Raw genomic sequence first — 18842 nt, forward strand, 5'->3', positions numbered from 1 at the left:
AACACATTTCCACTAATAAACCCAAGAAAAACTCTTGCCTATTCCCAGTGTTTTATTAAATATCAATTACATGAAGACTTGTAATTCTTGCATCCAGCAATACTGTAAAACTGACTTTCAGTCTGAGTGCTAAACAAGACTTTTCATGTAGCTTTCTGGTTTTTTGAGTAAAAGAGGCTTGAGCATGAACTAGTAAAATTCCACACACATTGAAAGCTTCCAAATTGAATAAAGACAGCATGGATATAAAGATGTTAAACTTACATATGATTGGATCTCCTTCCTCTGTTTGTTTTCTTTCCTATAACAGGAGTCCCAAAGTGTTCAGGATTTGTGAGTGGAAGCTGATCTAATGTCTGTTGAAATGAAAAAAAACCAAAACCATATACATATAAATATAAAAATAAATGACTCAAGTAATCCAGCAAACTGGATGTTTGTTTAATGTGGTTAAAGTCATTTTTGTCAATAGAGAGCTGCCCCTGGCTTTAATTTAAAAAGTAATGTGCTTTGTTTTGGGTTTTTTTTCAATACTTCCTCCCTACTTCCAAGTAATTAAAGTTTGTCCAACAAACACAGACAATTCTTCCCAGAAGTTCTGCTTTTGGACCATTCAAACACAGATAATTAAGCACCAGGTATTCTGTTGGCCTGGAATTAATCTCTCAGAATGAATATTCTGCCTGTCTTGTCAGACTGAACACCCAATCATTTACTTATAAATGAACAAAGGTGCCCCATGAAGTTAAACTTCAAGATAACTTAAGAAGCAAACATGATGAGTTACCTGGATTTCTGTAACTCGTAATTTGAATGGGAAAGGTTCTAAAACAACTTAAAAGAGGTTGTTACACTGATAACCAAGAGGGTGTGAGCTGATGCTTTAGTAGAAGAGATGGAGAGAAAGAGTCAGCTTTCTCCACTAAGGGAAAATGCTTCAGAATCAACAGGAGGACTTTATGGACATTTAGTACCTTCTTCCCCTATGGCTGCTCTTATCTTCTCAACAATAACTGCTCCAGATTTGAAGGCACTGGGTACACAGAGAGGTTTCTGTATAGTTCTTCGAAAGAAAGCTGCCTGAGTCACTGCTCCAGGAGGAATTCAAAAGCCATGCAGACATGGTCCTTAGGGACACAGTTTGGTGCTGGACTTGGCAGTGCTGGGTTAATGTTTGGATTTGATGACCTCAGAGGCCTCTTCCAACCAAAACAACTCCAGGATTCTCAAGCATAAAGCCTCCGGAAGTAAACATGGTCCTCCAAAGTACAGCACTGAGATGTGTATGGATTTTTAAATGTGAAACACCAACAAAACTCTCATAAGTACTCTGTGTCAGACAGAACTTGGCGTAGAGACAATAAAACTGGCTTTTTGTCACCAGTAAATGCATGTTTACTTCTCAGTGTGGTGGATGCAATACGTGTTTCATGGAGGGTAGTGACCAATGAATTGCTTCTCCTTGACTTTTGGCAAGACATCAAAAGCTGAGGTGGTAAAAATTATGATAAAATATGAAGAAGGAGTCACCAAAATGTAAGATTTCATTCATTATTCCTTTTTTTTTTTTTACTTATATCTGAATCCAGATTTAGGCATCTAATTAGGCCCTCTCCTTCACATGTGTTTAACCCTGATTTAGGATTCTTAGAAGATATCTGAAGGCATCTGAACTTTCACAAGAATGCAGTAAGCAGGAAACAAGTTCAGCTGACTATATAATAAAGTGTATTTATTTAGAGAAAAAAAAGCCCTTTATTCAGTAGCTTTCCAATAAGCTAACATGTTTACAGAAATCTGACCACCAGATCAGATTATCTTAGATAATAACAAGGCATAACTCACACTGAAAGTTCAACTATTTGAAATTTGCAACAACTATCTGCTTACTTTAATATGCAAGTCACCTGTCAGACACGGATCAGCTTCAAAATATTGGCAATTATCTTCAAATTAGCAGATAACAGCAACTTACAGTGTGCTTTTTAAAAGAAAAGTGATCTTTCAAGTTTACCAGTTCTTACAAATTAGACTTGATCATCTGCTAAAATCCAGTGGAACTGAATTATGTCTAAAGATGTACACTCATTTTTTCATGTACCATATTTTGACACTTGTCCGACCAATACTTACCAATTTTTTTTATATAAAGTAAAGAAGTTGTGTGATGACATTTTTTTTGTGTGATCTACAATCTATTAACCATTAATAACAAAAAAGGAAAAAATATGAAATGCTTATTTTGTTCAACTTACATAACTTGGTAAAATGTAATTGCATTTCTTGTTTAAAAAAAGAAAAGCAGCACCAGACCCTCTAGACTGCAGTTTACATAACCCCAGTTTTTAGAAGCATGGATATACATAACTTGCTGAAGACTGAAGCACTAAAAATACCACATTCAGATTTTTCAAAATAAAAAGTGGTCAAATAAAAATTCTTTAATTACCTCACTTTCAGCAAAATGTCTTTCTCCTTTTAAGCACAGGGAAGAACGTCTCAGAGTCTTCTCATCACCATCATCAAATACTGTCAACCAGGAAAGGAACAAAAACCATTTTATGTTAAAAATCAGTCATTGATTTAGGTAACAGAAAGAATGAGATATATATTCCAGTAGCCAGTCCCTAAAAAAAAAAGCTGTACCTGGATACTGCTGCATATCCAGTAAAACATTTGCACAGATCAAGCAAATACTTAAGCTTCTGTCTCACCACAGCTATGCCAGGCTTGCATAAGTTAAACAGAATCTTAACTAATGAGTAGTTGATCAGACAATTCATGGACCAGGACACACAAATAAAAATCAACGCATGCTAAAATTGAAGAACTATTCTTTAAGGATATTTATTTTTTCGACAGAACTTTATTATATAACCAGAACTCCTACAATATTCATATGGAAGCTATGCTTACTCTAGAGAAATGAAAATAGATATTTTGAGGAAATAGTTACAGTTTAATGTTACATGTAAGTTCAACAGCTTCCTCTACTGACTTCAGCCTAAGGAAGATGACTGTCAAAGTACAATCAATCATAAAATCCAGTTGTAGTGACACAAGTGTGAAGCTCCTGTTTTACAGACTTTCTACTACTTGTGCTATCAGTAGGTCAGCTGGAGGGAAATTCATAATACAGTTATAGCATTAGCTGCATACTTTATCCTTTTGAATCCTGAAATCCACTACACACGTTCAAGCTGAGTTCTTCAGAGGCAGATAAATGGTCATATAAAAGCTTTTGTCGAGCCTTATACAGGTATTTAACAGATGAAAACTTGCACCCAAGAACTGACTTCCTCTGCCCTTCCCAACACAGATAACAATTATGTTCTTATCCCAACACTGCAGTCAACTTTAAGACTTCTGTGGGCACATTCTCATGCCTAAGATTAGATTAAGATACTACATTAGAAGTTCAAAGTTTCAACAATTTCTTCACGTTTCTTTCAGCCTCATTCAGATCTTCTCTTCTGTCCATCAGCAGTCCTACCAAGCTCGATTCCATTCAATCTCACTATAATTGTATGGTGGAAAACTAAAAATATGTAAAAACCATCACAAACAAGTGTCAAAATAACAAAATAGAATGGCTATCAACCTGGCAAGATTAGAGATCAATTTTCAGCCACATCTGTTTTTTCAGATAATAGGTGCTATAATCTGTATTCAACATTTAATAGTTTACATTAAAATATACAAGAAGCAACAAGGTGCTAGTCAAGAGTTGTGATGTTATTTATTTCACATGAAAGTAACTTTCACCTAGTTCTGAGAACTTTTCACCCCTATATAAAATTCAGTACTGTTGAGGAACAAAGTTCCCCTTGAGACCACCACTCCCCAGTCAGTTTTATACTACAGTAATTGCTGAGTACTCTCTAATGATAAAATATCAGCTATAGATGTATTCTGTCAATTCAAATAAAATTGTTGAAAAGTATCAACAGCAAGAACTGCACAAGAAAACAAGGGTTTGATGCTGCCATTTCAAATGTCAACAAATAAAGACAGTTAAGGACACATAAACACACTCTTTGGTTAAGTGAAGAGGGAGCAGGTTCTTAGTTCAGTTTGAGTTAATTAACAGAGCAGTCTCCTTACATAATGAAAGATTAAAAAATCACTTCAAGGGATAAGCTGACTACAACAGAGATAAACCTATTCTGAGCTAGGCAGGTAGCCATGTTAGCCACATTATCTGTCCTGTGTGGTAATCTGCTTGTGGCCACTTCCCTGGAAGACTTGAGTGCCCAGCACAGCACATGCAGCTGCAGTGTGACATTCTATGTGACATTCTATGCTGATGGAACAGCCTCAAAACAATCTCCTGAGCAGACACACAGGAATCCAAAAACACCTGTTCTGAAACGGCAAGGAAAAGGAAAAATAGAGGCAACTAATAAAAACACCTGAGAAAAAGCAATAAAGTGCTCAAGTAGGCTAAGACTAATTATGAACATGCAAGATTCTGCATTTTTAGTAAAGCAACCAATCCTATGACTTTTTTTCCCTGATAACATTTAACTTTGTGTTTGCTAAGAGCACCACTTAAGCTTTTTAAAGACACATTTATATGAATAACAAAGCAGTATCCATTAACAGGACTGGGATACTTTGAGATTTTTGAGGAATGTTTATAGCACAGGCAAATAAACTAAGGACACTTCATGCATTTATATAACTGTGTGACACTCATTTTAAAAGACTATACCCACTGAAGTTTTTTAAATTTAATTTAGTTCCTATCTTCCTTTGGGGGGAAAGCAGCAGCACCAAAAGGACATAAATGGACTGATGTACAGTTTCTATTCAGACATCATCTTATAAGACAGATACGTATGGTCTTAAAGCAATCTTGTGTGTTAAAAAGTGTTCTGAAGTATCCCCAAAACAGTCCTCTAATTTCTCTAAATTCCTCTAAATTCTACATGCTACAGCTGCAGTGGGTCTGAAGTAACAACTTCAGGAAAGGTACTGCTTCAGATCTATGACTCTTCACAAAGTTTTTGACCAAATCATAGTAATTTAATTTACAAAATCATTAACAATAAAAGTGATTAGATACTTCTCAAAAAGTGCCAGGACAACATTCAGTAACTACTGGTTAAGACATCTGCTAATTCTGAAATGTGCATTTGAATGGGAACTACCCCTGGAATTGGGACTTTCACTCAGATCTGCAAAGCCATCACTGTCTGTAAAGATAATTTCAAGTCTCATTCCACTCACCTTCCTGACAAAATGTATTCTGATCACCCAGTGATGGAGTCACTGTCTCTCAAAGCACATTACACAGCCAGCAGCTGTGCTACTTTGATCCTGCAAGGTCAACATGCTTTTGTCTACTTTGAACTAAAATACCACCATTTTCTCTCAGTTCTTACATCTCCTCTTACTTGCAGGTTTTTGACAGACATCTACTTAGATTTACAGAATGCAGTTCCATGACACCTCCCTTCAAAATTTGATTTGCATGGACTCCTCTCATTCCTCTTGCTGAGCTGCTGATCTTACGTTTTCTCAGCAGCATATGGATAGACAAACAACATAGAATCATAGAATTGGCTGGGTTGGAAGGGACCTCAGAGATCATCAAGTCCAACCCTTGATCCACTCCCGCTGCAGTTCCCAGCCCATGGCACTCAGTGCCACATCCAGGCTCTTTGGAAATATCTCCAGACACGGAGAATCCACTACTTCCCTGGGCAGCCCATTCCAATGCCTGATCACCCTCTCCAGAAAGAAATTCTTTCTCATCTCCAACCTAAACCTCCCCTGGCACAACTTGAGACCTTTTGTGCCCTCTTGTCTTGCTGAGAGTTGCCTGGGAAAAGAGCCCAACCCCCCCCTGGCTCCAACCTCCTTTCAGGGAGTTGTAGAGAGTGATGAGGTCTCCCCTGAGCCTCCTCTTCTCCAGCCTCAACACCCCCAGCTCCCTCAGCCCTTCCTCACAGGACTTGTGCTGGATCCCTTCACAGCCTCCTTGCTCTTCTCTGGACCTGCTCCAGCACCTCAATCTCCTTCCTGAGGGGCTGAGGGGCCCAGAACTGGACACAGGACTCAAGCTGTGGCCTCACCAGAGCTGAGCCCAGGGGCAGAATCCCTTCCCTGGACCTGCTGGCCACGCTGTTCCTGATCCAGCCCAGGATGCCATTGGCCTTGGCTACCATAGTTGTATGTATACACCAGCCATACCATTTTGTTTTTAAAAGCTCACATATTTGATGTACTTCTAAATTAATCAGCAAAACACTCTCTATAATGTTAATTCTTATCTTTATACCTTGTGTTTCACCTCAGTCTAACCTGGTCTCTCCTTAACTCACACATTCTGTTTCAACAATAAAACAGAGATGTTTTCTGCACCACTTACCTGGAAGGTCTGATCTAAACTTGCAGCTCTATTTCTTTCTAAAAGAACTATAAGTAGGTAAATTTTGTCTTTCCCTAGCTGTTCAGCATCACTTCAGCAGTAACAACCCTTAATATGCTAAGCAACTAAATCTTGCTAAGGTTCTTTCACCTTTTCATGTCCCAGATGTCTGCCAAGAAAAGGGATATATAGTTTCTCAAGACACAAAAGATTTCCTGTAGTACCTTTTAAGACTACCACGACACAGATAGAATAAATGTTATCATTCTACAGTTGATCAGTTTTCCAAGACATTCTGATCTACTGGTACACAGCATAAAAGAGTAAAGTCATGTATATAAGGCCTTTAAAAAAGACACTCAAAAAAAAAATAAAAGCTTCATTAGCTTCTCTGCATGTAGATACAGAACCTTAAGTCACATCAGAAAACATAGAAAACAAGCTGGAAAAGACATTAAAAAAAAAAAAAAGCTGTTTTTATTGCAACTGTTATCAGGGCTAAGTCTGAGAGTAGAGAAAAATAAATATTGAACTTTTGTTTCAAAAGGAGTTTTCTATGGAAGCATGAGAGCATGCTTTGCTTCAGAATATTTAACAATTGTATATCAAACATCTAACAAGCAGTCACCATTTACAAAGCAATTCACTAGGCCTTTATTTGAGGTCCCAATTTCACATTGTGAGGATACAATTTCTCATAAAAATATATAAGAAGTTTATAGTTTTCATCCAAACTTGAAACATGTATACATCTCAAAAACATCTCTCTCACCATGTTTAAGTCCCATACAGGTCACAGGCTTATTTTTAAGTCATGAGTTTTATGCAAATACAAAACTATTTTCTTACCTACAGTGTACCAACTTGCATCTGTTAATTTGTTGATAACTGCCTCCTGGTATGTTCCATCTGGATTCTTCACCTCCACAACAGTTCCCACCTAAAACACAAAAGCCACTTAGCATTGGAGAGCTTCTAAAACGGGCAATGAAGTTAACATTTTTATATTTAGCAAACAGGGTTTATTTCTAACCTATTTCTATGTTTAAATGTACCATACTTTTCCTGTTTCACTCGAATATATTTGTATCCCTCGAAACTTCTTTCCTCTAACATAAGCCAACTGAGATGATTATTTTCAGCCAGCAGGTGGGGAACAAGAACCAATTTGAGTGATGTCATTCTCTTGTGTAAGAGCTTGCCCATCAAATCCTCCAGCTGAGTTTTCCAAAGCAACAGTGACTAAAAACCAGAGCCAGCCAAACTTCTTAGCTTTCAGGCCAAAAAGAACAAAGAGGCTCACATCAGCCTGTATGCTGCATCCCTTTTAACTACAAAAGAGAAAGTTAACATGAAGAGTCTATCAACTCCAGCTTTGCAGCATTACCTTTTATGCTCTGTGGTCCTACCTGGCCTGTGTAATAAATTCCACTTTTATGCCTTATTACATACTTATGTCAAATATTGAAAAAGAATGCTTTTCAAAGTGATAGCAAAATACCAAACAAATTTATTACCTTTAAGGGACCCTTTATGTGGTCATCCTGTACTTCCACTGTTGAAGAATCATGTCTAAAAGTTACCTAAAAAAAAAAAAAGATAAATAGAACTGACAATCACTTGCTAAAATTGAGTAGCACAAGCACAAGTCAATAGTCCTTCTCTTGATCTTACAGTAAATCACCATAATCATTCCACTTGCTGAAAACTGCTTCCTTCATGTATTCTAGAAGCATGAGGACACAATTGCTTAGTCTTCAAAACCTCTGAAATACATTTTTATCTCTCAGAATAGAACCATTACCTCTAAAGGAAGTATCAAACAGCAGTCTACCAACAATGTTTAATGGCTCAACATCAGCTCTGCAGTTCTCTTAATGATTTGAATTGTACTGCTCTGGTTCCACATCAAGAAAGGAGAAAGTTTCAAGAGTTCTGAGCAAAAATAATTGTTAAGGACACATTTGTATTTCAGTGAAATCAAGTAGTTTTAGCACCTACATCTAATTCTATTATCATAGGGGGTCTTGCATATTAATGAACATTTCTGCCACTCATTGGTTGACAGACTCACAAAGAAAAAGTACAGGACACTGGTACCAACTGAACAAAATGAACAACCCAAAGAGCCCTTCAACTAATACCAGCCTAGCTTAAACACTGCTACTTAACTGGAAATAAATGTACAGACACCTAACTTGCCAGTCTTCAAAACTGGAATAAGCAAATCCCATAAGCATTTCCAAAATATTTCCCCACACCATCAGCTGTGGCTTTAATCCTACACAGGCTGCCTTCATGTTAAGTTCATAACTTAACATGATTAAGTTATTTGTATCAGATGCTACACATATTCACCACTCCTCTCACTCAGAATTAACTTGAGTCACATTGAAAGTCACAGGTCTTACTAATTACACCTGAAGCTTTACTTCAGCTCTTCCTTTAAAGTTCAGGGAAGCTGAGAAAATTGTGACATAACATTTCATGTACATTTTTATTTACATTTACACACAAATTATTTTCTAATGGTTACCAGAACTCACTCACTCAGTGTAAGTACATGATGTTTTATTCAGTATTCACAGTAAGAATGTAACATGAGGTTCAGCCACGTAATAGTAACTCCCAACTACAGCAATCCTACATTAAATATGGGCTTGATTCACAAATGTACTCCATGTTATCTTCTCATAACTGTTGAGAGTTTCTCCACAGCACACAGCAATAACAGAATTTCCTTCAGAACAACAGTGTTCATTCTCCAACACCAATTCTCCTCAGGAGGAGAGCTGATGGGAGTTTTGTAAACCTTCAAAGGAGCAAAAAGCTAAGAACAGCACCTACAACCAGGATCAAGGAGAGCCTACCTTGACTGGCTCATTAGAAAACAAATGCACAAAAAACTTCACTGCCTTCCAGGTGCTACTTCATGAAATAATCGTTTTGTGCATCTTCTATTAGATACCACAGCAAAGAAGCTGCAACATCCCACCCACTTTCTGTCCACCAGACAGGAAAAATCATATTTTACAACCTGCAAGCCAGTCAAAGGATTCAGGCTTGGAATTAATTGAGCAAAGACTTCTGAATTTCAGCCTGTCAGATACAGTATTTATTTCCTCTCTTTTGGGGGTTTTATCTAGAAATCAAAAGTACAGTTCAGATGCAAAGAAATCTGAAACCTGTGGTCACTACTGGCTCATTTGAAATATGCAGTGTATCAATTCTGATTTAGAGACATCTGGTTTTACTTACTTTGTGTCATTATCTTAAATGTATTTTACAGCAAAAAGGAACTCTCTCCCAAACCATGAGCCAGCCACAATGTACTATGATGAAACATAAATAAGGCAAATTGCTATTGTGTATTCCAGAATGTTTGTTCTTTTTAAAAATGCCTTGGGGCTTTGACTCTTTTTGAGTAGATGGTTTTTATATCACTGCTTTTGCTTCCTGAGATATTAATATGTACTATAAAAAAAAAAACTGGTTACTAAGGGAAATATTCAAACTTTCAACTGAGTGTGACACCACTGGTCTTTCTTGGAAGGTGAAAATTATGTCAATATGTTACTGAGGATTTTCCTTCCCATACTATTTGTCAGTGTGGATCCTTTCTGTCTCAGGCAAACAATTAAAACATTCAGCACATCATTAACCTGTTTAGATTCAGTTGGAATTTTTCTTTTTTTCACCATCCTCAAAAGACAGTCCTGGTAGGCTCTACAGAACAGATGCTTCACTAGTTTCTGCTTAATAAAGACCTACAGAGAGAACAGTTCCTTCTGAAACTTCTGTGGAAGGTACCCTAATATAAGTGTATGTGGATGATGGTGCAAACTGTTTTAGGAGACAATGTCAGAATAGACTGGCTGAAACAGTTCTTTAAGAAAAGCTGTTCACAGATCCTGTAAAGATAGAGGGGACCACGACTGCTCCAACACCAAAATCTTGTCCTTAAGTCAAATTTGTACTGCCCTCAACCAACACTTTTCATAAGTCCCAGCAAATTCTAAGTTTTGCTGCTTTCCATGACAAAGTGTGTAATGAAGTTAAATTCTGCACCATGTACAGAACCTCCCAAAGACTGCAAAACTGTGAAATACAGTACTTATTGATACTAAAATTATAAATGCACACCACATATGTTAAATCAAATAGTTATTAAATTATACTGGTGATGGAAAAGTCATTATGAAAGTATACCTCAAAATATTCTAGGAAGAAGGATTTGACAGAAGAAAGCAAGTAAAAGGAGATGCAATTAAATGTATTTTACTTGCCTGAAGATGACATAATACATAGTGAAAAAAGTTTTGTCATGCTCTTTTCTCAACAGAACACCTGGTCAAAAAACTTCCATGAGAGCTTTGAACTAAACTGATGTTATAAAGTTAACTGACTTTCCTTTTCCTCTAGCAGTTCTAGGACACTAGGGAATAAAAATCTAACAGAAGAAACTGTTAAAAAAGTAGAAAATAAGTGCAGCAGACAACCAACCAAAATTCCACACAAGGCACACCAGATAACAAAAATCAGAGCTAATACTGGGCAAAGTCAACATGTAGCAGAAAGAGCTGTAAGACTGCTGGAGAAAATCAGGAGGCCACTGTTAGGTTTAGGGAACATACATTCCTTGTGGATGAAAGGTAATGTAGACAGGTGTTGTTACTGCACTATCACACACCAAAAAAAAAACCTTCAACCAGAAATCCCATCACTCCACTCACCAACAACAGTACCAGGGTTAAACTGCCCTAAGCTATACAGTAAGAGTGAGGACACACACTCAGGCAGAATTGAACCCAAAGGCTTTAGGCACAACCTCCACAAACAACTTCCAGTACAAAAACCTGTTCCATTTAATTTCCAGATCATTCTGTGAAACATTGCAGTGACCAAACTGCAAGCAACAGACCTATGAGAATTCATCAATGAAAAACAACCTTAAGTGCAAGTGGCCATCTAAAAAGGAGAGCAGAAAGCCCTCTGAAGATTTCAGTGAATTAAGATCTCACTGATCCAGGCACAACACAATTTCTGTTCCTAAATACTGATACTTAACATCTTTAATACAAATACTTAGTAGCTTAAATGCAGTGGTGCTGCAAAGTATAGACCAGCTGGTGGTGTTAAGAATTAGGACTAATGAAATGATAAGACCACTCATTTGCTATAAAGGCTTTTTAAGGATGTCAGATCTAAGACTAACATCTTCTAATTATAGTTAACATTACTATCAAGTAAGTGACAATAGTCCTTCCCACATTTAGGCTTCTGGAGATAACTTGCTCCCTCCTTCATGCATTTAAGTACCATAGCATGAGGGCAGATTCAAACAAGGCATGATTTATAATGGAGGTTCTCCTGTAACAGGTTACCACCACTCACAATTCACACATTTTCACTTATATTTACAGTAGGTATAGGAAAAATATTCTGCTACTATAACTCCGTTGCAGAGTAACAATTGAGTTTATTTTCCTAAATGCTTTTCATCCTTGCTCTGTTACATTTCTGTTAAGGGGTTAAAAGGCAGAGAGGAAAATAGTACCTGCTCCCAGATTAGAAGCTTTTACAGCAACATTATCCAAACAGAAATATAAGGCCACTTTGCAGTGCAGACTTACTGTACAATAAAAACAAGCCCATTGTTCTCTTTATTTCTGGAAATGATACTTTAGATTTCCAAGGGATGTTAAAATGTATCTCTTGTATTCCCTCTCCACAATTTTATTTGTACTGCACGTCGTTTCTATTGATTCATGCAGTCATTAACTAATCATCACCAAGATTAGGTGAGATCCCCTGCTTCCTATTCTGTAGGACTCAATATGACAACTCTTTGTTTGAAGACAGCAGGGTTTCATCTTATTCCTCAAGCATTACCTACTTGCCACTGCTAAATGGTAGTGACCTGTGCTCCTGAAGGAAAAAGAAACCATTTTAAACATACGTTGAGGAGTTTTTGTTATTTTCTGAACATATCCTCCCATACATGAGCCTACATTTGTTATATATTCATCAACTGCTTTAAGGTCAGCCCATGGCTTTGAAGGCCACAAATACTGGATGCAAGCAGATGGCAAAGCAGAAAAAGAATTTATTTAACCATGTGAGGGAACCCCTCCCAACAAAAATGAGCTTACTGTTATTTCAAAGGCTCCACTACCAGCCTCCAAGGGAAGAACAGCCTCTTAGCTGTCTTGAGACTCTAAAAAAGTTTCACTTCTTTACTTTTTGAACACTGATTTCTTTTTTCCCCCCCCCCCAAAAAAGTGTTTGCAGGAAAATCACATACCTTGACTTTGACAAGTCTTTTTGCTGTCTTGATCTTGGCTTCACAGAAGGCTCCTCTGTACTTTGCACTCACATCAGTGCCCACTGTGAGATAGGGAGGCTCATCAATGGCCTGGAACAGAAAGCAATAAAACTGGTTTTTAATTACTGCCCACTGGCACTATAGCTGTCACAGTACTGCCAGCTCTTGTCAGACACAACACAGCAGAAAAGCCCAATAAAACTTAGCCTGACAGCATATGTATATCACAGCAGTAGAAACACAGAATGCAACACTAAGCTCCTAACAATGACTACCATAAATATAATAAACTGACACCACCCTTGTTTGCAACAAGCACCACATAAACCTCCAACATTGGCACCAAGTGAAGACACAACAGACAGGCAGTGCTGATGCAAGGGTGAAGGCAAATCAGGTGTTCTACCTGCTCCTTGAATTAATTGCCTCGAGATCTGATGAGTCTCAAGAAGACAATGGTGTCTGATTTGCCTCCAACAACTTAAGTTCATTTTTCATTAATAAGTGTAAAAACTCTGAAGTGACTTTAATGCAGTAGTAGAGTAACAGTAGGATAGACACACAATGAAGGTGGAGGGCCCAGATGAGAGACAAGGTTCTGTAACAAGCAACAGAGGAAGAGGTGACACCCAAACAGGGAAAAAAGAAATGGAAGAGGAGGCAAATAAGTGTTTTGGGGGTAGAATATGGATCCATTTAGTACACAGAGAGAGCTCAGGAAGGCTCTGCTCCTTCACAGGAGATCCACCCTCTCTCACCTAACCTCTCCCAGTGTAATCTGGGGGAAGAGATTCTAGATCTCTGAACCACCTCACTATCACTTCACAGAATGTAGGTCAGAAGAGAGAAGGCAGAGGGTGACAAGCAACAGGAGTGAAAATGTTTCCAAGAACTCCAAGTCCCTGTGCAGCCCCAAACAACAGCTGGACAGAGAGATCCAAGCCCTTCTCTAAGCCCACATCATGTTCCTGCAGCCCTACAGATTCAAACACAGTTTACAAGAAGCAATTGGCACATCCAGACTCTCTGTGGGAAGAATACAGAGATAATCTCAGACCTGCTATTTGATACTGAGGTGCCAGCACTCAGCAATAGGTAATTCCCACTGGCTGTTTCCAGCTCCAATACATCAGAAGCAAAGACATGCAATTATGTACCTGAATACTTCAATACGTGACTTTTGAGGAATTTAAGTTTTGCAAAACTTGAAACTGAGACATCTGTATTAACGATGCTTTTATCTTGATTCTGTTCAAGTCTACCTCTCATTTTCAGGTAATAAAATATATTTCAAAGCACTAGAAAACTGCCTGAACTTAAAACATGAATGTTCTAATGAGAATCCCTCCCTTTCTCTCTCTACATGCACTGTACATGACTCCACGGAGAGCAGTAGGAGATTCTACTCTGGTAGTAGCATATCCATGAACACACATCCATTCCTACTCCACACTTAATAAAACTCAGCTGGGATTAATGAGGTATCAGTTAAAGAGTGTTGGGATTTTGAAATTAATTCCCTCCTTGCCTGTCTAACAATGTAAATGCTCTTGCCCTCAAGGCAGGATGCAAAGTTTTTCTCTTATTGCACTTGAAAGGACGCTGGGGCAGGGGATGGTGATAGACCTGGTGTTGCTTAGTACTCTCAGAGTGCCCAAAGTAGTAACTTCTTCACACACTATAAATCTGAACAGGGGAAACAGTGATTTGTTTTCTTGTGAAGTCAGAGAAGCTCTAGGAGGGGCACAGCCCTCCTGCTCTCCCAGTTTGGTCTTTAGTGACCAAACTCTTTCAGCACTGGAATGCTCAGAGTCTTTCATGCCAGTTGGCATTCCAAACTTTACAGAAAGCGTGGAGTATTGAGGTTATTTTAACAAGACAGAGAGATCCCAAATTAATTCACACAGATGCAGAGAGATAGAATTCTCCCATAAACAAACACTTCAAGAGCTGATGGCATTAGTATCAGTCTACACCTCCCTATAAAACCAAACAAATTACATCAAAAAGCAACTCATAATGTCAAGTTTATCTCAGAGAAAATAAAGAATGCTTTTTCTTCACTAACACTGACTTTAAACTTATTTTTAAAAGCCTACAGTAGTGGGAACCAAGACAATCTGAACCTCGGGTCTTTGCATGTTTGAAAGTTTATGGCAGAGAAACTTTAAAACAGGCCAAGAGTATAATCACCAGTATTAGTGATTCTGTTGTTACTACTCCTGCTTTTTAAAAAGCTTCTTCCCAAAAGAGTCTTAATTAGAAGAACAGCTGTAAGAATTGATTTCTGCTATTACCACACAAGTTAATTTAAATTCCTACATCTCCTGAAGTTATTATTACAACAGAAAGCTCAGCTGATGGTATCACCTGAAAGGGATAAGTTAAAACAACCAGCAAGATGTGATTCATCACAGGGAATGCAAAGTGCAAAAACAAACAAGAATTATCAACATCTGGCAGTAATTTCAGATAATCTTTTACAACTACTTTGTAATTTTCAGTCACTGCATGAGTTGCCTGTTCTCAAGCAGGTTTTATTCAATTCTATTAAAACTAGAGATTAAAAATAAGTATACTGCTATTTTTACCTTTCTGTCATCCCTTCAGTTTTATGCTTACATCATTTAATAGACACCTTTATACTCAAAATCAATGTATCTTTGCCTGCTTCGTTTTCATATGATTTGGCAGGATTTCTTTTTATTGTTTTTTCAGTGCTGTTTACCAGGAAAAAAAAAAAACAAAAAAAAAAAAGAAAGAAAGAAAAAAAGTAGTATGTTAAAATACATCTAGAAATCTGAGAACAGGATTCAGAAATCTTGTAAAAGCTATTACAACCACATTGAAATTGCCTTAGAAAGCAGCCCTCCGATGGTCTTTAAGGGTCAGGGTAAAACACAACCTCGGACTGGGCTGCCTTAAAGCCATTCCAGACTTCATTTTGAGACAACTCTCCTGCTCTCATCTGTTGCTGTCTCCACATCTCAAGGCTGCACCTACAGCTTGTGAAGTGCGGAAGTCAGATTCATCATTTCAGTCGCTTATCAAACAGAACCCGGGCGGTTCTGTTCAGCTCATCGGGTCCAGCAGAAACAGACGGGCACCTCTGGGGCCGATCCGGAGGGCAGCAGTACCGGGCAGCGCCGGTTTCTGCCTCTTTAAGAGGAGGTGCCCGAGCCGGGGAAGCTGCCAGAAGTTTCTGGCTGCCCGAACCAGCGCCGAGCGCTGCCCGAAGGCGCCCGGGGCTGGGGCAGATTAATCGCGGATTGCCGGGAAACTAAATTTGTCCCCTTAAGGCGATTGCCGGGTCAAGCTGCACGCAGGGCTTCCCGGGACCTCCTGGAGCCCTGCCCTGCCGACACCGCCAGAACCGGACCTCGGGGTCCGCCCGGGACCGCTTCCCCCCCCCCCCCCCCCCCCCCCCAACTCGGGAACGGAACCGGGAATGCGGGTGAGGGCTGCTGGCACATCCCGGATCCCGGTGGTTGTCCCTGGGGAGCAGAGGTACCGTGCCCCGGGGTGCCGAGCATCAGCACTCACAAACCGACTTTAATAATTTCTGGCATCCTCTTGACTAAGCAAGAAGGAATAAAAAGATTTCCTGCCGTTTCGCGCTTTCCAGTGGGAAATCCAAACTAATGGGCAACTGCCCTACTACTCCTTAATGTTGTGTTATTAATGGGAATGGGATGAATAGAGTCTTTGCCACCTCGATTCACAACTGCTGTGTACGGACTGGGGTTTCTATAGGCAGCAGCAGAAGCTGCCGCAGCTGAAAAGCTGTTTTACTACTTAAATAAGGAGCAGTCTCTAGGTGACCAGTCAGCAATTTCCCCCAATTCAGTGGCTGAATTTTCTTTGGCAGGCCAAGCAAGCTGCTGGAAAGGGTTCTGCTGCAGCCTTCGAGCTGATTATACTTGGAAGGACTGATAAATGGCTCGATGCCCACATCATAAAACAACCTGCACATCTTCTGAATTTGGACGTTTTATATCGGTCTTCCCAGGGAGAGGTAGGAAAACCACGAACCCCTCCAGAGCACTCAGGAATAAACGTTGTAATATTGCCATCTAAAATGGTAGCATTATGCTTTTTACACACCTTTAAAGAAAGGCTATTGAAGGGGTCAGTTTTCCAGGTTTTCTAGACATTTGGATGTTTTTCCTCTCGGTGGGATGAAATCACCCTCACACCTCCACTTTCAAACTGTGCTGCATTTACAGCATTCCAGTTCCTTTGTAAGAACTGGCGTGTTGTACAACAGCTGATAAAATTGCTTTTTATTGCCCTTTGCCTATAAGCACCTCTAATACAGTGTGTGAATATATTATTTCTATCTCCTAATCTGTATTCCTCTGCACCACACACAGGATGTTCCAAGTAAAGCACATGAAAACAAGATTAAGCATTCAATCTAGAAACACAACAGACATGCTTAGCAAGAAAGCTGCAGGACTGCTTTCAGTTTAATATGCAGAGAAAACTGGGTCTCTACCTTTACCTTTGTCTCTCATATATACAAAGTTAGAAAAGCCAGGATCTCAGCTCATATTAAACATTGAAAACTGAGCATTTACCTACTCTGCAAGACTCCAAAGACCTTCAGTGAAATATTTTAAAGAAGGAAAAAAACCCACCCTACAGCCTCACACCCAATCCCACAACTACTGAAAGGCAAAGACTGGTTTTAGCTTTTTAATGGATATTTAAAATCTGTTTATTTTCAATAAACAAAGTTCAGAAGGAGCTTATTAAAGATTCAAAACTGTCCTCCACTCCCACCACCAGGCATCCAAACTAATTATTGAATTTTAAAAATAAACATTTTAAGGCTCAACATCTAATTTTTCTTTCTGATTCTTATTAAGCAAGGGGAACAATGGCAAAACTTTTTTCTACCATCTACAGTCAATTCAAGTTAACTTTCCAAAGAAAGTCTTATCTCATGGTTTCAGTGTTAATAATATTAAAGAGGAGCACGCAGTTTGCAAGCAGAGCCATTGCACAAATATGTGACTACTCCAATTGCAGTCATCCACAGTACCACAAATTAGTGGGAAAAACCACCAATAATACCCTACTACCCAAAACTCAACCAGATCCTTAAGACTTCTAATGAGGGGCAAACTTTTCATAGAGCCAGTAAATTCTTCATTCCATCCTGCAGAATTAGTGGCCACTTCAAAGTCATTCGACAGCATTTCAAAGACTTTTGGGGTACCTAAAGTTTGAAAATAGTCATATTTCAAGAACTGCATGGAAAGAAGGGGTAAAACCAACATCTCCTGGACCAGTTTTGAAGAAGTGTTTTCATTAAAACAGAAAAAAAAGCACAAAGAAACAACAAACCCCAAACATTCACCCCAGTAACTAAGATATTTAAATTAAGACTTCAGTTAAATATTTTCAAACTGCAGCCTGCCCACACACTGCAGAATCAATTTCTTAATACACAAAATGCTGTTTTGTTTACTGACTGCAATTAAGAGGGCAAATTTTGCTTACAGCTCAGCCAGCTGAGCTCAACTCAACACCCAAACTTCACAGTAGTAATAGCAGACATCTTCAGGAAAAAAACCCTCACACTTTTAATGTGCTCAGTTTGGCAGATAATTCTGTACAGTTGATTTCAAATACAGTTGTAATGTATTTTAGAGCCACAAAGCTGAGAAACTGGTAAAACCTTTCTCCAAATGTTTTGCTACTGCAGCACTTCACTCCTCAGAGACAACTGCAACAGCTAAAAGACTGAGGCCCAGAAGACAAAAAAAATACTTTAAAAAAATAAATCCACTGCCCCATCTTCCATCTCCCAGAAACAAGAACAACCCAACAGGAAACAGGAGGAATTTTTCTGGAAACCTGCAGACTACATCATAGAATGAAGGGCTCTTATGGTTTTCATATGAAAAGGCTATTACATGAAAGCCCAAGAGAAAGTTTGTGCTTTGGGCAGATTTTCTTCTGCCTGAAAAATTACATTTTGGCTTGATTTTGTGTGTGTGTGTTTGTATGTTTTGTTACCATCATGCTTTCCAGAGAAAGGTATTTTTATTTTTCTGAAGGAAAATGGATGTTATCAAGTTTGCCCACAATTTAAAACTATGGCAGGAACATCATGATCAAGCTGAACATTTC

The 18842-nt window shown here is 38.7% G+C and overlaps 1 protein-coding gene across 4 annotated transcripts in view; it reads right to left on the reverse strand.

The window, feature by feature from the left end:
- ARID4B (AT-rich interaction domain 4B) overlaps positions 1-18842 on the reverse strand; it is an 86926-nt gene that overhangs the window by 44291 nt on the left and 23793 nt on the right. For all 4 annotated transcript variants that reach the window (XM_030447133.1, XM_030447132.1, XM_030447129.1 and 1 more), the window contains 5 exons: positions 12681-12791; positions 7894-7959; positions 7226-7316; positions 2450-2529; positions 265-356 (listed from right to left, as the gene is read on the reverse strand). In XM_030447133.1, coding sequence (XP_030302993.1) covers positions 265-356; positions 2450-2529; positions 7226-7316; positions 7894-7959; positions 12681-12791 — 440 coding nt within the window. The remainder of the gene's footprint in view (positions 1-264; positions 357-2449; positions 2530-7225; positions 7317-7893; positions 7960-12680; positions 12792-18842) is intronic.

Source organism: Calypte anna, chromosome 3, assembly GCF_003957555.1.
Source record: "Calypte anna isolate BGI_N300 chromosome 3, bCalAnn1_v1.p, whole genome shotgun sequence".
Taxonomy (NCBI): Eukaryota; Metazoa; Chordata; class Aves; order Apodiformes; family Trochilidae; genus Calypte; species Calypte anna.